General features: G+C 42.2%; 1 protein-coding gene across 1 annotated transcript in view; it reads right to left on the reverse strand.

The window, feature by feature from the left end:
• Positions 1–19,791, reverse strand: part of PAPPA (pappalysin 1) — a 611,319-nt gene that overhangs the window by 121,601 nt on the left and 469,927 nt on the right. Inside the window, exon 14 of the mRNA XM_029613956.1 lies at positions 7,725–7,893. Within this exon, the coding sequence (XP_029469816.1) occupies positions 7,725–7,893 (169 nt within the window). The remainder of the gene's footprint in view (positions 1–7,724; positions 7,894–19,791) is intronic.

The following is a 19,791-nucleotide window of genomic DNA, read 5'->3' on the forward strand; positions in this document are numbered from 1 at the left end:
ACTATCCGAAAGAGTAAATAACCGATTCACATCTACCCGTTCTAGACCTCTCATGATTTTAAACATCTCTATCATATCCCCCCTCAGCTGTCTCTTCTCCAAGTTGAAAAGTCCTAACCTCTTTAGTCTTTCCTCATAGGGGAGTTGTTCCATTCCCCTTATCATTTTGGTAGCCCTTCTCTGTAGCCCTTCTCTTCCAACTTTCCTATCACAATCTGCCCTTCCTTAGGTTGTGAAGAAAGGGGGCATGGGCCGGCTCTATGTCAATTACTGGAGCTAAGACTGTGCTTGGCTGCCTTTCAATTATTATTATACTGATATTCCAATTACTACCATCAAAGTGGTTCCCTCTACAATGGCAGCACTACAGCCCCCTATAGGTTTTAATAAATATGACTGTGCAAAAATTCCAGCTTTTGAAACCAAACTTGTTGGCTGATTACCTACCATGCCAATGTCTTTCTTCCAGACATTTATAGAAAGCCACATCTCTCCTGAGGTATAAGGCTATATTCCACTAGTTCTGCTCCTAAATAGCCTCAAGAATCTTTCATATATTGTTGCAGAGAAACAGATTTCCACTCATTGGTTTCAAAGTTGCTTCTGACCACAGGTTCTCTAGATCAGTGGTTCTTAACCTTTTTTCTATCAGGACACACCTGAGAGATGATGCTCACATGCGTGACACAGTGAACACATGACCATCATGGGACTAAATATAAGCATATGTTCTACATCCACAGGAATACCCCGCTTCCTAACAAAGGGTGCAGAGCAGAACTAAGACATTTCCCTGTACAACTCACCATACAAAAAAGATATTCTGATTATGGTGTCATCTTGATAGCATCACAAACTCCCTCTACTACCAGGTGCATTGTAAACAAACCCCACTCTATGCATGTCTATCAAACCTGCCATACCTCAGCAGCACTAACTCTAAGAAATGAAACAGCAATAGCCCTATCCATGAAAAGGCAGCAGTTCTCCACCAGCGCATATTGAGAAAATACAACAAATAAGGCTGATACTAATTCTTACATGCTAATAAAGTACCTCATCTCAGTCACATACACACAGAATACAGCAGACCTGCCTTCACCAAATAAGGAATAAAAGACCACAGATTAAAATGTGGAAACAAAACCTGGAATGGAAACCCCAAGACCACCTTCTGCATGCAATGCAAAACTGGAGAACTAGAAACAAAATTATATTTCCTCCTACACTAAGCAAAGTTCAATGAGAGCAGAAACACTTATTCTCAAAACTGAGCCATCCATTGCTCCTACCATGTGACAGGGGCTGGCCAATGGCACAGATACCCTGTCACATGCTAAGGGCAAAGGGCCATCGGCGCCATTTTGATTAGTGGTAGCTGACGGCCCGAGAGCTGGAGATCGCTCCCGGGACCCCCGCTGGACCACCAGGTACTTCAAAAAAAATTTTTGGGGGGGTCGGGAGGGTGGGTAATGCAAAAGAATTACATTTATAGGGTCGGGGTGGTTTTTTTTTTTCGGCACAACACAGCCAATTAAAATGGGTAAGAATCGCGGGAACGAAGATTTCCCGTGGTTTTTACCCAAACTCAATACCGGAAACGAGTCCGGTACTGATTCACATCCCTACTGTCCAACATTCTTGACATCCCCACTCCACATCCTCTTCCCCGTGCTCCTTCTCTCCACTGTTCATTTCTTTCTGCCCTTCCCTACCCAGAATACCTCTGACCATCTCTTTCCTACCTCTTCCTGGTCAATATCCCCCACTCCCCATTCCCCTTTTCCCAGCAGCTCCACACCTCCATCTCTCTCTCAACTTCCATCTCCCTTCCCTGCCCAGCAGCCCCCAATCCCTCCCTCCTCCACCTCTCCTTACCCAGCAAACCTAACCTCCTTTCCTCCACCCCTGACTCCCTATCTTCCCATGCCTTCTTGCCCAGTACATTTCCCCCTCCTCTTCACTCCCAGCCAGCAGAAAAGACTTGAGTCCAATCCAGAGTCTCCCTCCCTCTTTATCAGCAGCAGATGAGGGCAAGAAGCATCGAGGAGAGGAAGATGAGGAGGCAGCAGCTGCGGATCTACAGAGGATGCATCTTTCTCCCTTATGCTTCTGCTTTCACATCCATTCCCATGGGGTGAAGAGAGCATCAGTCTCACTGCCAGGCCAGGCAGAGAAAGATAAAGTTGGTGTCCTGCTGGGTCCATATGGTGATATTGTGCTCTGATCTGGGTGAAGGAGGAGGAAACAATCTACCACTGGCCAGGAAGAGGAGAAGGAAGCAAGAGCAGCTTCCTGTCATACCCAATAAAAGAGAAATCAGCCAATTCCTGCCCAGACTGATGAGGAAAGATCAGTCTTCTGCTGGCTCTGCGACACACCTCCTGGGACTTCGCGACACACTAGTGTGTCCCAACACACCTATTGAGAACCACTGCTCTAGAATGTAAAAGGTTAACTTTAAGAGGCATGCACGTGCACCCATATATGCGTGTATGTTCACGTGAGCACATATGCACTGGAATTTTTTTCGTGTGCACCGTTCGTGCATACTATTTAAAATACATCAACCGCGTGCAAGTATACTTCTAATTTTAAGCGCTACTCGAACAAAACTCATTCTCTTGACCGCTCAGCAGGTTTTTGATTATGGACCTCAGCATGACCGCATAGCAACATGTCAGAAGGGACAGGTGGAGCCAGCCCTGGTTTTACTCCCACTGCATCTATGGACTGTAGCTACAGTTTCTTAACTTTAGTTTAAAGACCATAGATCAGAAGAACACAGTATCGATCCTTGAGAGCCTGCAAGCAGATCTTTTTGTTTAGGTATGCATTTGTTTGAAGACTCAAGTAAATCTGCATATTCTGGTTACACCAGGACTGCAGTTGCGGGGCCCCCTGCCCTAGTTGCACTGTGAATAAAACCAGAACTGGCTCAGCCTGTTCCTTTCGACATGGAATACAGGGTCACCTTAACTATGCACGGGCATAAGGCTGGGGACCATGCAGAGCGACAAGGCAGGAAGTTATGAATAGCAAGAATACCGAGCCATATGTGCTGTCATAAGAAATTGCTTTAAAATAAGCATCCATTCTTTTTCATGCACTCATATTTTTCCCTCTCACCTAAGCTCTCTACATTTTTCCATTCTACCCCCTGCCCCACAAGCACACACACCACCACCTTTGCTTCCTTCTTTTTTCTCTCTACACTTTCGGCTCCCATTCCCAGAAACAGCTTGATTCTTCTTCAGGAGTAACCTGATGTGTGGAGTTTCCTCCCCTTAATAATGAACATCTGGGTGCTCCCCTTCAAATGTTCTCTAACTACTGCCCACTACTGTGTCTGTAATTGAACCCACATGAGTTCTGCTTTCTTTTCCTGGCATGATTTATGGTGCTTTTGCACAATGTGAAGGAGCTTAAACATCACCGCCCACCTGCAGCATCACCATCACCATCACCACCATTGGTGTCAACAATAACCACGGAAAGGTTCAGCACGAGGGAGAAAGAAGACAAATGGAGAAGAGACCAAGTCAAGGATAATAAAGTACAGGGACAGAAACAAAATAAAACCTTTAAGTCATCTACTAAGGTCAAAGAAGTGAAAATGAAAAAAAAAGCACGAGATGGAAAATGAGATGAAGAGATGGGAAAAAAAGAAAGTGAAAGAGGGATATATTGTTGGCAAAGCTTTGCGCTGTCACTTCAGTGACTAATTACTGCATATGTTGCTGCATGTGCATGGAACTGCATATTTAGTTGTGCTGGAGACCTGCCTCAAAAATAAAGGCCCACACAGTGTTCAGCCCAGATCCAGGGCACAACACAGTCTAGGCTTTATTGCATGGATATCAACTTGATAAAAAGATATGTAACTTGAGAAAATCATTACAATGGGACCCAATATATCATGCAATATGAGTGGAATACCATAAAAGATGGAGCGTGCAGCCCCCTGGGATACCTGTGGTTTGCCATCTATAAAATCTGTACAGAACTGTCTAGTAGTACTACAGAAGTGATAAGCAGCAGTAGTAGTTGTAGTAGTAGCATGGCATATTATTTAAAATGGAGTAATCTACAGCCTAGTACATAATCAAATAATCACATGGCATGTGTGCTCCAGGATTACATGATTTTTGATGCATTTCTATACCTGGTAATTAGGAAAACATACACAATCTCAGAACTTACCATGAGATTGTGAAGTTGATAAACCATTGTCAAACTGCTGTAGAAAAACATGGATCACACAAGAGACTTTTTCCTGAATTCCTGTCTCTCCCAATGTCATCTACCACACTGGAACCATCAACATCATCTGGGTATTTAACTATTTATCTCAAAAATTGGCACATTCTTACTAGCTCTGTATCTCTCTCAGAGAATGGCCTAATTCCAAAATATCTATAGCCTCGTTGGGGGGGGGGGGGGGGGGGGGTTCTAAGGTGGAAGCTTCCTGCATGGCCTCGTTCTTCACCATGTGAAATAATCCTTCCTAAACCCTCTGCTTGAGCCTGGGCTTCCAGCTTAATCAGAACTGACCTCTACAGGGCAATGGCACCATGAAACTACATTCACAAACGACCGGAGCATTTCCCTTAGTTGTAATACCTTCCCCAGCCTAGCCACTGCAGTGACGGTCCTTGGGTGGGAGCCACAGAGAACAACTCCCTCCAAAACCTTGTAGAGCCATGGCTGGTGCTCCCTCCCCTAACAGGGCTGTGAATGCTGGCAATGCAGCACCCCTAACCCCAGCCAGCATGGCAGAGAAAACTAGGCCCAGGAACAGAACCTGGATGTTCCACATCTTTTCTATTTCTGAAAGCAGAGAAGAAAGTGGCATCTAGGAGCTCCTTACATTTTTTTTTCCTCACTCAGGAGAGACAACTTTTTATTCTGATTGGCTTCACAAGCCTTGCATCTATTCTTCTGTCTTGCTGTGAACTGCAAACTTGTTCAAGGCAACCATTTCTCTCCTCTCCCCTGGGGATTTCTATGTTCTGAGGATGGCATTGCCACACAAACCATTATTCAAACATAGATACAGGGCAAGGGCAGGAGGGCCATTTGATGTTGATTAAAAATCTTGTCACCCATCAGATTTCCAAACTATGACCAAGGGAACTTGGAGCTAACACAGCAATGCTACCAAAAACATTTTTTTTTAAATAATTCAATCTGTTGTCAGAACAAAAAAAAATAGTTAAGATTCACGCTCTCTCTTATTTTATTTTATTTTTTTTAGGCAAACTAAGCATTCTTACTTTGTGACTGCTAGGTCAGGGTGCTAATCTGCTGATCATCATTAAAACTGTGTTCGCACCCCCTCGGATATATCAAAAAGCTTGATACAGCATAAACAGCTAGAAAAGTGACCTCAGAGTATGAGAATTTAAGAATAGGGTGTGAGTGAAATTTAAAAAAAAAACCTTTGAGGTGAACAATAAGAGCTGGGCATGCACCAAAATTGGGAGATGTGCACGCATGAAGGACATGCACATGTCCACCTGATTTTAAAAGCCGCCCACATGTGCGCACATCTCCCGATACACGAATATCTCACTTGGAACGAGAAAGGGTTGTGGTGTGGCCGGGGCACGGGGTGGGGCCAAGAGATGTGTGCCAAGTGTCTAAGTGCCTGTGCCCAGTGCCATGTAAGTTTATTTCTGCTATGGCGGAGGTATACGTTTAAAAAAAAAAAGGCATCTGAGAGTGGTTTGAGGGGGTCTGGGGTAACTGAGGGGAATGCAGGCTAAAGATCCAGAGGGATCTCAAGGACCTAACTCTAGGCTGGGTGAAATAGTGGATGAACTGGTGAAACTGGTCATGGCATGGATGCGCGCCTGTTATAAAATTCCCCCACTTGCGCAGCTCAAACCTGACTTTGCATGGCTGTGTGCGTCCACTTGCAAAACTGGTTACACACATAAACTTGCCTAGGCTATTTTATAACATACACGGGTATGTGGGAAAGTTGCTACGTCTCTGGGCATGCGCTGACGCACATGTGTACATATGCATCCATTTGAAAGTTACCATCCCAACAAGCACAAGCTGTGTGTGCTTATACAACAAAGAAATGATTTAAAAAATGATTATGTGTCAGCAATACCCAAAATAAGATTAATGAATATACAAATAGTAAAATCAAGCTATCAAAATATTAAATAAAATAATAAATGCATTTATCGCATCATGTCATTTTTCAGCTGAAAGTTTTGGAAGGGGTACTAAAACATTAATAAAAAAATTAGATTAACCTAACTCTAGTTTTTTATTTAATTTTTATATGCTGGATATTCTTGTTTGAATAATAATAATATATGCTTTTTTTTTTGTTGGGGTTATGACAACTTCTCCTGCTCTTTTGTACTTCCAGCTGAATCAGAACTGAACTCTACTGGACAATGGCACCATAAGTCTTCCATTTGCAAATACCTGGGGATTTATTCCCTTATTTTATATCCCCATCTAACTCACTTAACCCAGTCCCAGCAATCATCATGACAGTTCTCGGCTGGGGGCCATGCATATTGGCTGCTTTAGGAACCCTGCATCCTGCAAACATGAGCCTAAATCCAGCCATGAGGTGTGGCCATTGATGACGACTCCTTCCCTCCAATGGGCTGTGATTGCTGTTTCCTCAGAATCCCCTACAGGTGTGCTATGCACTGCCACTGAGCTAATCTTGCAAGTTTTGACTTTTAAACAAATGGAAAATTAATATGTATGTATGTAATATGTATCACTTTAGGAAAATAATGAAGAGATGCCTATAAGCAAATACAACAGGGGCAAGAATACAATACTAACATTTTTCTTTTATAAAATTTACAACTCGCTGATCCACAAATCTCAGCAAGGCACAAAACTCATACAAATATAACCAGAAAAGGGGACGCCAAGCAATTTTTCCATGCATGTTTCGAGACAATTTTGGCTTAAAAATATCTGGTCCTCAAAACTAAAGAGACTAGGAAAAGATAGTATCATGGAGAAGGACTCTTTTCATGACTGCCATTTCTTTGGCTTTCCACACAGATCCTTAAGAGCCTATTCTAGCTGTCCCACAGCAAAATTCTGCAGCTGGTGCTCAGGGGAAATGGCATAGCACAATGAAAGTGTTGAGGAGACTGGAAAACGGGTGGATGGCAGGGTATTCATGGCTTCTGAGAGGGTCAAGTGCTCAGGTGGTGCAGATCACTGGAGGGGCAGGAGAAGTTGCTTAGGCTGATAATGTGAAGAGTGCAAGGAGCATCAGGATTTGGTGTTTGGTGTGGATGGGGCCTTTTGGAGACTGTAGCAAGAGCAGGGTGTAGGCAGCACTGGGTATTTAAGGTATTATAATTTTCTAAGGAAGTGAAAGTTAAGTAGAACAAACCCCCCCCCCCCCCCCAGAATTAATTAGTTTAAATAAATTCTGAAATCTGAATATATTCTGAAAAGCAGTTTAGTGGTACATATACTAGTTTTGTTGAAAAACTGAATTTCAGTGAACTCATAAACACAGAGGATTGACAAGAGTTGAAAGAGAGAAGAGGGACAAAGCAGTATCTTTCACACAAAATATGAATGTAGTATGTTTGGTACAATTTTCCTTTAGACATAAAATTATAAAGACAAATGCTAATCAACAAAAAAATTCTGTTATTTATAATCACCTTTACTATATAAATAATTGCTTGATAAAGCATTGAAGGCCGGGAACAAACCTGGCTTTTGACGAGTTGGTCATCACGCTGTATTTGGAGCATATAACCCATGTTGCAGCTAACGATGCACTGATCTCCATTGTAATGCCCTTTACCCGTACAGTTCAGTACAGCATTTTCAACTTCTAGCTCCTGGCAGTCAGTGGCCTCACAGGAATAGTGCACACAGCTAGGAAGGAAAGGAAAAAATGAAAAGCAACCGTTACATCAGTCAAATCAAGTATGTTATGCATATCAAATAACTGCAAAGCGCTATTATATTTAAAAAAAAAAAAAGGAAAGATAAACAAGCCAATCCAATAAATCAGGGCGGAAAACAGGCACTCAGTGTTGAGCACCCGCCGTCCTAATGCACACCCAGCTACCTCTCCTGGGAGCGCGACTGAATATGTAAATGAGGGGTCGCGCTGCCAAGGAGTTGCTAGGGACAAATGTGTGCCCCTAGCAGCTCCTTGGCAGTGTGCGCGCTCAGGAGAGGTCGGCTGTCAGCAGGTTAGGAAAACGGACGCTCAGTTTTATGAGCGTCCCTTTTCCTAACATGTGCACAGGCACGGGGGTAGGAAAAGGGACGCTGGTTAATTGAGTATCCCTTTCCTAACCTGACCGCCGGCACACTTTTTTTTTCTTTTTTTTCACAATCTGGTCCTTTTTGTTCCTCCAGCTTAATATCGCCATGATAGTAAGTAGGAGGAAATACAGAAAAGCAGTATTTTTCTGCTTTTCTGCACACTTTCTTGGGCTGCTCAGAAATTAACGCCTGCTTTGGGCAGACATTAATTTCTGGGGTTAAAAATGTGTGGGTTGGGCACACTTTTTTGGGGGGGGGATCGGGGAGAATTGCTAATAGCCTCCTCAACATGCCTTTGCATGTGATAAGCACTATTAGTTTCGTGGGGGGTTGGACATGTGTTTTGGATGCGCTAATCAATCCCCTTATGGTATAAGGGGTTGTGGATGAGCGTCCAACTCCGGGTTAAACAGTGCGTTCAGCTGAGTGCACTGTATTGGATCGGCCGGAAAAAGTGGAAGGAGAGGGAACGGATGTTGTTTAGGAGTCGGAGCGGTGCACTGGCCACCAGAAAAGTCCTCATTCTGGGTCTTAGCCCCTACTTGTGTTACTAAGTTTCTGTAGGGTCTTCTGGAAATGCTTCGTTTTACCTTTAATGTAATTAGGTTACAGTAATTAATAATTTAGATAAGTTCTTCATGTAAGGAACAAAGCAGTATAATTTCTTTATTCAATACACTACACATTATGACAGTACAGATCTGAATGCCTCACATACTACTGAATCACCAAACTCCTTAGGCGAGCAAGCGGACTATCTGGCATATAGCTGAGGTGAAACAATCAGTGCACAATGCTGCCAATACCATCTTTATGATATTACAACCTTAACTCCCACTCAGACAATAAAAATGTTGATGCAGGTATGTGGCACTGTGCAGACATTCAATCAAACCCTCACCACTTCTACACCCCATTCTTACTAGGAAACCTGGTGTGTAGTGCCCATTGTGCAGTCTTACTCACTGTATATTAATTAACTTTAGATGATTAAGAGTCAACATTTGAACAAGCACCAGTCTTCTTAGGATTTCTTTTGTGGTTCAGTAGTTTCTCCTTTCTCCTTTTTTTTTCAGCTCAGTCTGAAGCAGTGCTGGCATCTTTGCACCACGAGCCTTTATTCACAGATAGCAGGGTTTTTTTCCCAAATTTTATTGGACCTACCCTTCCATTGGTCATTGCAGCAATTGTCCTGAGACCAGGGTTCTTTCTGTAATTATTATACATCACAGGCTGCAAATCTGGTACCTGATATGGTTCCTAAGGATGACCATAATTCTCTCCCCTCCAGGGGGCTGTAGCTCTGCCTCTGCAACATCCCCAGCCAACCCAGGGTAGAGAAGATCTGACTCGGGGATCAAACCAAGGACTTTCCAAATGGCATGGCGTACCACTTCCACTGTGCCACTGGCTGACTTTTATCATGCTTTTTGCACCATTTAGCTAATAAATGACCTTAGCCTCATATCTTTCACATGATGTTATTTATGTCATTGGGATGATTACCACTCAATTTATGTATATAAATATATGTATCTCTCTCTCTTTACTAGCAAAACGTGCCATCATTGCACGGGGTTTCTGGTTTATAATAACCTGTTTGTGTGCCTATTTGTGCATGCTTGCATGTGTACACTTGTACCTGTGGGTATGGGGGGTCCTGCGAAACTAAATAAAAATCAAAGGGAATCAATATGTCTAGCAGTATAGAACACTTTTATTATATATCACAAAAACAATTTCAAAGACATCTTCTCACAAAATTTTCTACAATATCAAGTAAGAGAAATAGTTCAATGAGGGATGGGGGGGCCTGTGCTTGTGTGTCTCTGCCTGTATGTGGGGGGGAGGAACCTGTGCCTATATGAGTGTGTGTGTTTGGAGGGGCCTATGTGTGTGTATGTGTGTGCCTGCTGTGTATGTACGTGTGTGTCTGAACCTGTATAGGTGTGTGTGTGTGTGTATGTGGGAGCCTGAGTGTGTATGCGTGCCTGTGTGTGTCGGGGTGTGTAGTGCGCATGCCTGTTGGGAGTTTGTGTGTGTGCCTGTTTGTGTATATGTGTATGCTTGTGTGTATATGTGTGAGTGTATGTGCTTGTGTGTATATGCCTGCCTGTGTGTGTGTGAGACAGGGCTTTGCAGACAGAGCATATTGTCTTTGCACAGTGTATCTTCTACTGTTCAGGGTGCCATTTGGTAGCTACATCAGATAGTAAAGTGTGACTGACTGACTAACTGAAACAAGCCTTAATATTCTGAATATATATATGTTTTTTTTTCTTTTACATATTTATATTTTATCCTTATCTCAAGACTCTTTATTCTCTGGAACATGCCCTTGAGCACCAACTGTTAATACTTGTGGGCAAATTTTGGAATGTAAAATGAAATTAAAAATCAGGTCTCCAGAGGTGAAAGAGCAGGACAGAAACTTAGTCTACCATTTAGATGTTTTGTTGAACATACTGAAGAACAACTAAAGAATACATACAAACCTTCATAGACATACAGTGGAATGTACAGTGGGTATGCTCCATCCAAACATGGATTTCCAGTAACTTTAACCAACTATTATATGTATCTATTATAAGTCAACTCTTATTCCAGAGATGTAGACATTAATTATATGTGTTTTTGAAGAGTTTTTGTCTAGGATGGATTGGGGAAATGTAATACTAGTGAAATGAATCAATAAATTCTTTATTGCAAGAGAAACAAATTATTCTTGTAGTTTGCCTCGAGAACAAAAGAAAAGTCATGCCTGTGCCATAATTAATAAACTGTATACACATGGAGTCATGTCTCTTTCTAGCACTTCTATAGGAGGAGAATGAGGAGTCTGCTCTTTTTGCATCTGAATAACAGGGGGAAATTTCCTTTAATTCATATTTTTGTTATAATAAACCAAGGGTAGGCTACTCTGGTTCTTGAGTGCTGCCAACAGGTCTAGTTTTCAGGATATCCACAATGAATGCTTATTCTGTTTCATTGTAAACCGGTTTGATATGCATTTTATGCAGGAAAATCGGTATAAAAAAACTATAAATAATAAATAAATAAATAAATGAGATATACTGTATTTGATATCATGCGTGCATAAATGCGCGTATGTAATACAATAGCCTCCCCCATTATAACCTGTGCACATATATGTGCGCATAGTATCAAATAGCAACAATTATTTTAAATAAAATATTTCTTTAATAATAAGCACAATGAACATATTGACAATCATTTACAGCCAACTACCATCTAATAACCAGGGTCATTTATCAAATCACGTTAGGGTGCTAATACATGATAAATGTGCAATCTTTATCCCACTGTGTGGTTGTATGCAAATTTAATGAGTATGCGAAAGCTAGCTTTTTATACAAATGACGGACTCCTAGCACCTATTGCAAAAATTTATCGCACACTAATGCGGGATTTAACGTCGGAAATTTCAACACCTTTTTTGTGCATTAGAGTGAAAAATAGTTTTCATCGTGGGATGGACGCCATTATTGTGGATCACAGCTAATATCAGGAGCGCTAAAACAAGGACTTTTCTCAGAAACACCTACACAGCCTTGCTAAACCAATATAAATACCTTTTCTTACCTGCCCTTTCTTTCTAAATCTTCTCTGTTAGGGAGAAGTGTATTAGCAATGGGTAATTGGCTGCCTCACTGGCCCATTTATGTGATGGAATCGGGATTTGCACACACATGTGAACATATATATCAAACAGGTGCTTTCAGCCTATTTGATACCATGTGCACATATACGTGCCTAGGTCATAATGGCTGCAGCTATTGTATTACATACGCACATATATGCGCGCATGATATCAAATACAGTATATCTCATGCATATTCATTGTGGATATCCTGAAAACTAGATCTGTTATTCAGATCCAAAAAGAGCAGACTCCTCATTCTCCTCCTATAGAAGTGCTAGAAAGAGACATGACTCCATGTGTATATAGTTTATTAATTATGGCACAGGCACGACTTTTTCTTTTGTACTGGAGGCAAACTACAGGAATAATTTGTTTCTCTTACAATAAAGAATTTATTGATTCATTGTATTCTTGTGGCAAAATACACCATTCTGAGGGTTGCACTGTATCACAGTTGGAAATTAAATCTTTCTAAACACATTGTTTACAGGCAGTGGCATGCCAATGAAAATAATAATGAGATCATGTGTACCTCACTTATGATGACATCATTGCTTCCATTAAAATTAAAATTAGGCAGGGTGAGTCATGCCTGGTATTCAAATGAATAGGCTAAGGGATTCCATTCAGCAAGTCGGCAGAAATTCCACTCTCATTCATTACATTAAACATAAAGCATAACTCATGCAAGCTACTTTGTGACTTCTATTCTGTAAAATCTGAAGGTATTTAACAAAAAATTATGCACAGGAGAAAATCTCCATGGACCACAGCCAAACATCTGTCATTCTTGCTCAAAGATCTTTTTGAAAGAATGAAGCAAAAAAGGCCATGATCCTAATACCTCCAAAAATTCAGTCATTTATATAACTCAGGATTTTGTGCCCAAGTGTGATCTGCCAGCAGTTAACAGTATTTTTTTTATTTATTTAAAACAGTTATTAACTGAAAAGAACAGACTCTGTTATATAAGGGGGTTTTTTGTTTTGATTTACAAATAAAATTATCTATTATTGGGGATCCAAGATGTTCATATATCAGTAGAGGCATGCTAAAGGAGCTGTAATCCTTTGGCACTATACCCTTGTAAATTTTTCTTCCATCTGATTTGTGATAGAGAAAGAAAAGGGCTAGATTTGGGTGTTTCCCTCATGAGTCTTGGGTTTTCTCTATGAACCGTTTTGCTATTCCCACCTCCTGCCAGGAAAATGCATGCTGTTGCCATATATGAGTATGTTTATAGGATTTTTTTGTACTTAATAATTTACTCTTTGCCAATTTCAAAGTCATCTATTCTCTGCAAACAACTATCTGATAATGGTGTAATACAGATTAATAGGGGCAAGATGATCCAATTCTGACTCCCTGAATTATCATCTCATCTTCTTGGATTTGCATAAACTTTGTTAACGAAAAATATGGTTGCAATATCCAGAGTGTACTGGCATGAGTATAAACACACGCATTGCCCTGACTCACTTGTCTTGAACATAAGTCATCAGGTTATCTTCTCCCAATTAAAACCCAGTTAAAGGAAAATAAGAAAAAACTCTGTAGGAGTATCTAGAAGAGGCTGTTTGTCAACGGACTCATCTACTCCTAATTGGTATGTAGGATATAAATTTGAATGAGTCTCCTATATGTTAAAGCAAATTATAAAGCTGATTACAGATTTATGGCAGTATAATTTATTGATATTACCAACAGGGAATGTTTATGGTAGCTCTCTAGTGAGAGTAAGCATCGGAAAATGTGGAATAATTGCAGAAATAATGAGGGTTTCATGCGCAAAGGCATTCCTTTATTAGTTTGAAGAGCTTCATGATTCGACTAACAATTGGAAGGCTATTGGTTGAGTCCTACCAGGTCACAGTGTGCCATTTTTCATCTTAACTTGTTATTTTCCCCACCTGTGTATCTGCTTCATCTCATTGGTTATTGGATCATAATACCCATAAGAATTCATGTGATGTGAACTCATAATGAGAGGAAAGAATGCCATCATAAAAAACTTTTTTTTTTTTTTTTTTAAATCTCCCACCAATCCTAAGGTTAAAACTGATGCAATGTACAGGGTTTTTTTTTCCCTGCCAAGGCAAGATGAGATAGATAAAAATAATAATAATAAATGCATACAATTTTAATAAAAGCAACATGATTTTGTATACTAATTACTCAAACAGAAGGGAAATTCATACCCATAAGACTTTTAAAGATATGCAGGCACTGAGATTTTTCTGAGAATTTAATTCATTTTACAAGAAGCAATTTGACCTTGAATGTTTAAGAATGGAAGAAAGAAAGCAGAAGGGAGACTGTCTGGAATGCTGCACAACTTGGAACTACCATAAAGGACAAAGCAATGAGATTACAAAAGATTGGCACTGGACTGGGTGAAATCTGAAATTTTTCAGCCAATTTTCATATTTTATCAACAAAGATAATAAAAAAAAACAAAGAAAGGGAAGGTGAAAGTGTTAAGAACAAATAAGAGCAAGAAAGAAAGCAAATGTTGCTTACCTGTAACAGGCGTTCTCACAGGACAGCAGGATGTTAGTCCTCACATATGGGTGACATCACAGGATGGAGCCCTGTACAGAAAACATTTCTGTCAAAGTTTCTACAAAGCTTTGACTGACACTGGCACACTGAGTGCACTGAGCATGCTCAGCCTGCAATTATCCTTGTGAACCACAGGTGTCTCCCTCAATCTGGTCTTATAGCTAAAAGCGCAAGTGAAACTAAAATAAAAGTAAAAACGTATACATACCCAACTCCGCGGGGTGGCGGGTGGGTTTCGTGAGGACTAACATCCTGCTGTCCTGTGAGAACACCTGTTAAGCAACATTTGCATTCTCACAGGACAAGCAGGATGGTAGTACTCACATATGGGTGAGTACCGAGCTGCGGATGTCCGGACATGAACCAAATGTACCCAAGACATGCAACAGGCACAACAATTGGGGTAGAATTTGGAGGAGGGCATCCTGAACCCCACCGGGCAGGCGGAAGGGTGTTGGTACACCACGTCGTAAATAAGTTATGCAAGACAGATTGGCCAAAGATGGAATCTTGTCTTCCGGCTTTGTCTAGGAAATAGTGGGCTGTAAAAGTATGGAGAGAACTCTACGTGGCAGCCCTGCAAATGTCAGGAAGCTACTGAAGTCAGGAAGCTACTGAAGTCGCCATGGCCCTCACAGAGTGTGCTTTAACATGGTCTTGAAGTGGAATGCCTGCTTGCTGATAGCAAAAGGATATGCAGTCCGCTAGCCAGGAGGAGAAAGTCTGCTTACCTACTGGCTGCCCCAATTTGTTAGGATGGAAAGAGATAAATAATCAAATGTTCTTTCTGTGGGCAGCTGTACGGTCTAGGTAGAACGCTAGAGCCCGTTTGCAGTCAAGGGTATGCAGAGCCTGTTCTCCTGGATTGGAATGGGGCCTGGGAAAAAAGGTAGGTAGTATAATGGATTGATTGAGATGAAACTCTGATACTACCTTAGGCAAGAACTTAGGGTGAGTGTGAAGTACCGCCCAATCCTGCAGAAGTTTAGTGTAAGGCGGATAGGTAACTAGGGCCTATAGTTCACTAACTCTGCGAGCTGAAGTGATTGCCAAAAGGAAAATCACTTCCATGTGAGATAGCGAAGCTCACAGGATTGGAGAGGCTCAAATGGTGGTTTCATGAGCCGACCCAAAACCAGATTGAGGTCCCAAGAAGGACGCAGTGGAGGCTTGAGGTGAAGCAAGCACTTCAAGAAGCATGTTACAAGGGGTTGTACTGAGATAGGGACACCCCCGATACCTTTATGGAAGGCAGCTACCGCACTGACATGCATTCTTTTTTTTTTCTTTCTTTTTTTTTTCTTTATTGAATTTTCAAATAATTACAAAGCATTTCATCTTTGCACAGAAATACAGAAATACATTTTTACATAATAATAAATCAAATTCATATAATAAGAAATATCTCCTTTATTTAGTCCGCTAATCTTTTAATTAAAGGGGGCGGACAACAAATGGAAGCCAATTTTACTCAAAGAAAAAAGCCATCAAAGAAAATTGCCATTAACTTGCTCTATTTCAATCCCTTAACTTTATTGCTAAGATATTGGACTAACTATTGGTGATAATACTTTCAACAACCGATTCTGGGAGTCAATCCACGCCTTTAGATGTTCAGGGGTTAAAAATATATAGTCATTGTTGTTAAATTTAACCATGCATCTGCATGGATACCTGAGTTGGTATGTAGTACCCAGCACCCTTGTCTCTTGCCTGAGTGCTAGGAAACCCCTCCTTCTCTCTTGCGTGACTTTTGCAAGATCTGGAAAAATCTGCACAAATTGGCCCAAAAATTGAGTGCCCATGTTTTGAAAGTAACTCCTCATAATAAGACCCATGTCTTTTTCATATATTACAGAAATAAGCAGGGTGGCCCTTTCCACAATTTCCAATCCTGATGATTCTAAATAGTCTGTCAGATTCTCCAGGTCTATGGGGTTTTGATTTCCAGTACTCCTTGATCGTGTAAAAGGCAAAAAATACACCTTATTAAATGCTGGAATATCTTCTGATGAAATGTGAAGAATTTCAGTCAAGTACTTATGTAATGTTACCCTTGGTAACTCTCCCATTACCTTGGGGAAATTCAATATCTTCAAGTTTAGTCGTCTTAAACGATTTTCCAAAAGTTCAGTTCTTTTGCTCAAAACAGTACAATCTTGAATTGTAACTGTTTGAACTTTCTGGATAGCTTTCAACTGGGTTTCTATTTGCTGTATTTTCTCCCCTTGTTCAGACAGTCTTAAGTTATGGTCTTGGGTCACCATCTCAAGACGTGTAGCAATTTGAGTAACTTGAGTAACTTGAGTAACTTGACTCATGGAACTTGAGTTCCATGAGTCACTAAATTTTGCTGAGCCATAAGCTCCCAGAGTGTATCCAAAGTGACTACAGGTGGTTTAGCCGGCATAGCAATCTCCTGATGTGTTCCATCGCTTGAGAAAAGCTTTATAGCATTTGTATTAGAAGAAAAATCCAACCTTGGAGTTGCAATGCCTCCCGGAACTGATGTTTCTCCTCCCAACGCTTCACTCGCCTCTGCTCTCTCCAAAGGTCCCGTTGAGCTCTGTAGTCTCGCGGGATCCAACGCAGTTTCTAGCGGAAGCGTCGAGGAAATTGCCTGCGATGATTTTAGCATCGGAGGGCTCAGCGTTATCTCCCCAGGCAAAATGGCTGCTTCCTTGTCATTTTCGCCAGCGGGGGCTGGCTTCTCCTGAATCAGATTGAATTGGGCACATTTGGTAAGAGTCTTTTGTCTCGAAGGGAGAGAGGGTTCTGAGGGAAAAACCCTCATTCTCTCTTTTCCTTTTGGCGGCATCGACGCGGGAGAAAAAAAATTATCTGTTAGCAAACAGAGTAAGAAATAGAATCGGGAGCTCCGAAACGTGCTACCAGCAAGCGGCCATCTTAACTCCACCCCCCCCCCCCCCCCCCCCACTGGCATGCATTCTGATGGAGGAAGATTTAAGACCTGACTCTGATAAGTGCCAGAGGTAGTCTAGAAACTGCGGGATTGGACAGGTAAAGGGATCAAGGGCCTGAGAAGAGCACCATGACGTGAACCTGTTCCATTTGTAAGAATATAATTTTCTCGTGGAAGGCTTCCGTGAAGTAATCAAGACACGGGAGACTGGATCAGAAAGGTTAAGTGGCTGAAGGATTAACCTTTCAAAATCCATGCAGTCAGGGACAGGGCTTGAAAATTAGGGTGGCGAAGGCACCCGTTGTTTTGAGTGATTAGAAGCGGGTCTGTTCCAAGAGGAAAGTGCCTGCGAATAGAGAGATCCTGAAGTATTGGAAACCATACCTGGTGGGGCCAGTGGGGTGCTATCAGGATCATGGTTCCCTTGTCCTGACGTAACTTCATGAGAGTCTTCGAGAGAAGTGGAAGTGGAGGGAATGCATATAGGAGACTGGTTACCCATGATAGGGAGAAGGCATCTCTTGGTGGATAATGTTGGCTACGAGTGAGAGAGCAGAAATTGCCTACTTTGCGATTCTAGGGTGACGCAAAGAGGTCTATTTGAGGATAACCCCATTTCTGGAAGATGGAGTTCGCTACTGAGGGGTTTAGAGACCACTCGTGTGGTTGGAAGGAGCGACTCAACTTGTCTGCCAACACGATGTCCACTCCCGGCAAGCAGGTGGCCCTGAGGTACATCGAGTGGGAGAGGGCCTCCGACCAAATCTGTGCAGCTTCCTGACACAGAAGGTAGGATCCTGTGCCTCCCTGTTTGTTGATGTACCACATGCCACCTGGTTGTCTGTCTTGATCAGGATGACTTGATTGGACAGGCGATTCTGAAATACTCTGAGAGTGTATCGAATTGCTCGTAGTTCCAGGAAATTTATCTGGTGTTTGGCTTCCTCTGGAGACCAAGAACCTTGTGTCTGGAGATCGGCCACATGGGCTCCCCACCCGAAGTTGGAAGCATTAGTGGTTAGAGTTATTTGAGGGTTTGGCGCCTGAAAGGGTGAGCCCTGTAGAAGATTGATTTGATTCATCCACCAGGCAAGAGACAGACGGAGTGAGTCAGTGACGTGGACAATGGTCAACAGGGGCTGAAGGGATTGAGTCCATTGTGACCTTAGGGTCCACTGCATGACTCTCATGGCCAGGCGAGCCATTGGGGTGACATGAACTGAGGACGCCATGTGTCCTAGGAGGATGAGAAAATGATAAGCAGTCGTCGAGCGTTGAGACTGCAGCTGATGTGCCAGAGACACGAGAGTGAGGGCTCATTGTCGAGGCAGGAAATCCATTGCATGTAAGGTGTCCAAGTCTGCCCCAATGAACAATAAGGTTTGAGATGGGACTAAACAGGATTTGTCGTAGTTGACGAGAAATCTGAGTGAAATTAGAGTGTTTATAGTGAGATGTAGGGATGACAAAGCGGCTTGCTGAGTCGGAGCCCTGATTAACCAATCGTCCAGATAGGGGTAGATGTGAACACCTTGAGTCCTGAGGAAGACAGCAACCATGACGAGGCATTTTGTAAAGACTCGTGGTGCAGACGCTAGGCCGAATGGAAGCACGCGATACTGATAGTGCTTGGGGCCTATGAGAACCTCAGGTATTTGCGATGAGATGGAGTTATTGCAATATGAGTGTACGCATCCTGGAGGTCAAGAGAGCAGAGCCAGTCTCCTCTTTGTAGAAGAGGAAGAAGCGAGCCCAAGATTACCATCTTGAACTTTTCTCTCTGGAGGTAGTTGTTGAGGGCTCATAGATCCAGAATTGGACGAACGCCACTTTGGGTATTAGAAAGTACCAGGAGTAGAATCCGAGACCTTGCTGAGGGAATGGTACTGGTTCTATTGCTCTGGACTGGAGTAGGAGAGAGACCTCCTGCTCCAGGAGCAATGAATGGTCGGATGTTTTCCACACCTTTAGAGGTAGGGAATCTGGTGGGATGGAGAGAAAATTGAGATGATAGCCTTGAGCAATTATTGCTAGGACCCAGTGGTCCGAGGTGATTGATTGCCATATGTTGTTGAAATGGCATAACCGCCCTCCCACTGGTATGTGTGGTAATGGAATCTGGCTGCTGCTCTCTACGCGAGAGTCAAAAGCCAGAAGCAGGGCCCGGCTGGGGGGCTGTCTGTGGCTTTTGTTTTCAGGTCTGACGAGACTGTGATTTGAGGAATGGTCTCGCAGAACGACATCTGGCTGCTGGTGGGTAGGACTTCTTTGATCTGTAGAAAGACTTTTTAGAGTCCTTCCGGAAAGGCTGTTTGGAAGGATAATCCGAAGGTATCAGAGAGAGCTGTTT

The sequence above is a fragment of the Rhinatrema bivittatum genome, chromosome 8 (assembly GCF_901001135.1).
Source record: "Rhinatrema bivittatum chromosome 8, aRhiBiv1.1, whole genome shotgun sequence".
Classification (NCBI taxonomy): domain Eukaryota; kingdom Metazoa; phylum Chordata; class Amphibia; order Gymnophiona; family Rhinatrematidae; genus Rhinatrema; species Rhinatrema bivittatum.